This window comes from Nicotiana sylvestris, chromosome 4, assembly GCF_000393655.2.
Source record: "Nicotiana sylvestris chromosome 4, ASM39365v2, whole genome shotgun sequence".
Lineage (NCBI taxonomy): Eukaryota > Viridiplantae > Streptophyta > Magnoliopsida > Solanales > Solanaceae > Nicotiana > Nicotiana sylvestris.
In genome coordinates this window covers 152,558,502-152,562,356 of record NC_091060.1, presented here as the reverse complement: position 1 = coordinate 152,562,356, position 3,855 = coordinate 152,558,502, and the positions used below count along the sequence as shown (strand labels likewise).

Here is a 3,855-nt window from a genome sequence, read left to right as displayed (position 1 = left end):
TAGCTTTCTCAAGCTTCTTTTTCAATATGTTCAATATTACTTTGTTGGAGGATTCGGCTTGACCATTGGCGGTAGGTTGGTATGGCGTAGAGAGTATTCGTTTGATGTGCCACTTTTCAAAAAACTCAGTCATTCTTTTTCTTACGAACTGAGGTCTGTTGTCGCAGCTGATCTCTTTAGGGATGCCAAAACGGCATATTATGTTTTTCAATATGAAGGCGATGACCTCCTGCTCACGTATCTTAGTGTATGCACCTTCTTCCACCCATTTAGAGAAGTAGTCAGTTAAAACCAAAAGGAAGCGTACCTTACCTCGTCCTGTTGGGAGAGGGCCGACTATGTCCATCCCCCACTTTATGAATGGCCATGGCGAAGTGACAGAATGAAGGAGTTCCCCTGCTTGATGTATCATAGGGGCGTACTTTTGACATTGTTCACATCTCGTGACATAGTCTGCGGCTTTTTTTTTCATGGTAGGCCAGTAGTACCCGTCGCGAATGAGGCATCGGACGAGGGCATGTTGCCCGTGTAGGCGCCGCAGTGCCCATCATGTACCTCTTCCAGTACTCACCTTGTTTGATGTGGCCTAAGACATTTAGCTAGGGGGCCGCCAGACGTTCTTTTGTAGAGATCGTCGTTTACTAGGCTATACCGGGCTGCCTGCACCCAGAGTTTTTTTTCTTTTTTTTGTCTTGCGGGAGCGTTCCATTCTACAAATAGGCTACAAAGTCGTTACGCCAGTCCCAAATAAACTTTATAGAATGTACCTCGACGTGTTCTATTGCGGAATGAAGGAGGGTGACCACGTTTTCTTTGTTGATATTCCTGGTGGCCGCGGCTAGTTTAGCGAGGCCGTCCGCTTTGATATTTTGCACCCTGGGTATTTGGTCGAGGAGGCATTCGTCGAATTCTGGTAGTAGTTTGTGGATTTCTGACTGGTATCTTTGTAGCATCTGCTCCTTGATTTGGAAAGTCCCGGTAACCTGATTCACCATGAGTTGAGAGTCACAGTGGAGGATGAGTCGTCGAGCGCCATATTTGAGGTCTAACTTCAAACCTGCAATCACAGCTTCATACCTGGCCTCGTTGTTAGTCATCTCGAGGCATCGTATGGACTAGCTAATTACTTCACCTGTAGGGACCTTGAGGACGAGTCCCAGTCCCGATCCCGAGGCATTAGAGGCACCATCGGTGTAGAGGACCCAAAGGTCGGTATGTGTAGAAGTGCGGAGTGCTTCCTGTTTCACCTGGGGCAATATTTCCGTGCTGAAATCAGCGACGAAGTCTGCGAGCACCTGCAACTTGATGGCAGTTCGCGGTTGGTATGTTATGTCGTGCTCGCTTAGTTCTGTGGCCCATTTGGCTAGTCTACCCGATAATTCGGGTTTGTGTAGGATACCCCTTAGAGGGAAGGTTGTCACCACTTTTATGGGGTGACATTGAAAATACGGTCTAAGATTTCGTGAAGCTATGACTAGTGCCAGAGCTAATTTTTTGAGGTGAGGGTACCTCATCTCGGCATCGATTAAAGTTTTGCTGATATAGTAAATCAGGGATTGCATACCTTTATTTTCACGGACCAAGACCGCGCTTTCCGCAACTTCGAAAACCGCTAGGTACACAAGTAGGCATTCACCTGGGTCCGCTTTGATGAGCAGTGATGGTGAGGATAGATACGTTTCAGCTTTCTCAGGGCGTCGATACATTCCTCATTCCATTGCAACTCGTGATCTTTCCTTAATACATTGAAGAATTTATGGCATCTATCTAAGGATCGTGAAATGAACCTTGATAGGGCGGCTATTCGTCCTGTCAATTTTTGCACCTGCTTTTTGCTGGTCAGTATTTCCATTATTGCGTCGATGGCCTTAATTTAGTCTGGGTTGACCTCGATTTCCCTTTGTGACACTAGGAAACCGAGGAACTTTCCAGAAGTCACGCCGAAGGCGCACTTTTCGGGATTCAGTTTCATTCCGTACTGCCTTAGTATTTCGAAGGCTTCCTTCAGATGACCAATGTGATCTTCTTTCTTTGCCGACTTCACTAGCATGTCATCGATGTAAACCTCCATTGTCTTACCAAGTCGTTCTTTGAACATTTTGGTGACTAACCTTTGATACGTGGCCCCTTCGTTCTTTAGCCCGAACGGCATCACCTTATAGCAGTATGTACCCCGGTGAGTGATAAAAGTGGTCTTTTCTTGATCTTTTTCAGCCATTAGAATTTGGTTATAACCGAAGTATACATCCAAGAAGCTCAACATTTCATGTCCCGTCGTTGCATCGATAAGTTGGTCGATGTGGGGTAACGGGAAAGAGTCCTTCGGGCATGCTTTGTTCAAATCGGTGAAGTCCACACACATTCGCCACTTCCCGTTCTTCTTTTTGACCATAACCATATTGGCGACCCATTGGGGGTATTTCGATTCTCTGATGGATCCGTTGTCAAGTAATTTATCAACTTCTTCGCCGACCGCATCATTGATTGTGGCATTAAACTTCCTCCTCATTTGTCGTACCGGCTGATAAAGTGGATCGATATTTAGCTTGTGTGTGGCGATCTCCCTTGGGATTCCTGGCATATCTAAGTGGGAAAAAGCAAACAAATCGGCGTTATCAGTTAAAAACTCATGATACTCACCTGGTTCCGAGAGGTTGTGTCCAACATAAGCCTTTTTGGTGCAGTCGGTGTTATTTAACTGGACGGGATCAAGATCCTCTATGGTTGCTCTGCAAGCTTCTACAATTTTAGGATCTTTGATGACCTCTACTTGTATGTCGGGTTTGGTGCCCGACATGGCTGACTACTATACTTCCGTTCTTGCCCCTTTTAGCTGCTTGGTGTGTGTGCAATCTTGGGCGATCCGGTAGTATTCTTGGGCGGTACGTGGCTCACCTCGGATGTTGAATATCCCCCATGGGGTGGGAAATTTGATCACTTAATAGAAGCTTGAGGGGACGGCTCGCATGGCGTGTATCCATGGTCGCCCTAGGATGGCGTTGTAGGTTGTTTCCTGATACATGACGTGGAATGTTATTTCCAAGCTGACCCCTCCTGCTAGGACAGGTAGCACTATTTCTCCGGATGTCCTCTCTACTACATTGTTAAAACCCGTTAGTGTTATGCAATGCAGTATTATTTTATCCTCGAGCCTCATTTGCATGAGCACTCGGGGGTGAACAATACACTCATTGCTTCCATCATCCACCATGATTCTTTTTACATCGGTGTCAGCGATGCGCAAAGTTATAACCAAAGCATCATAGTGAGAGAAAGACAAAACGTCAGTAACTGACTTATCGAAGATGATACTGTCTTCGAGATCGTCATACCGTTCATGGGCGACTGTCCGTTTGAGTTTGTGCGTGGTAGTGAACTTCACATGGTTGATTACCATATCATCGCCACCGCCAATGATCATTTGTATGGTACGCGCTGGTGATGGTGGCTTTGGAGGTCCTTGATATGGGTCGCGCCCTCGAGCGAAGTTGGCCCTTCCCTTATCGCTTAGCAGTTCTTTCAGGTACCCCTGGTTCAACATCCTAACTACTTCTTGCCGCAGACCTATGCAATCTTTGGTCTTGTGTCCTCTTTCTTGGTGGAATTCACAGAGGACGTTCGACCTCCTGGTGCTTGTATCCGATTTCATCTTTTGCAGCCACTACACCTTCATGCCCAGTTTCTCCAGTGCCTACACTATTTCTGAAGGGGAAACACAAAATTATGAGTAGATAGTAGTGGAGGCATACCTCTTTCATTTCGAAAGGGTGTCGTGTGTCGTGGCACGACGTTCGCCTGTCGCAGAGGGGCGGTTGGATGGACGGATATAGGGCTGATGCCTTTCTCGATTGAAAC

The 3,855-nt window shown here is 46.6% G+C and overlaps 1 protein-coding gene across 1 annotated transcript; it reads right to left on the bottom strand.

Moving 5' to 3' along the window:
• Positions 1–2,938: 2,938 nt before the first annotated feature.
• LOC138890361 (uncharacterized) lies at positions 2,939–3,649 on the bottom strand. The gene has a single exon (XM_070173742.1). The coding sequence runs from the start codon at positions 3,647–3,649 to the stop codon at positions 2,939–2,941; it is 711 nt and encodes a 236-aa protein (XP_070029843.1).
• Positions 3,650–3,855: the final 206 nt, after the last annotated feature.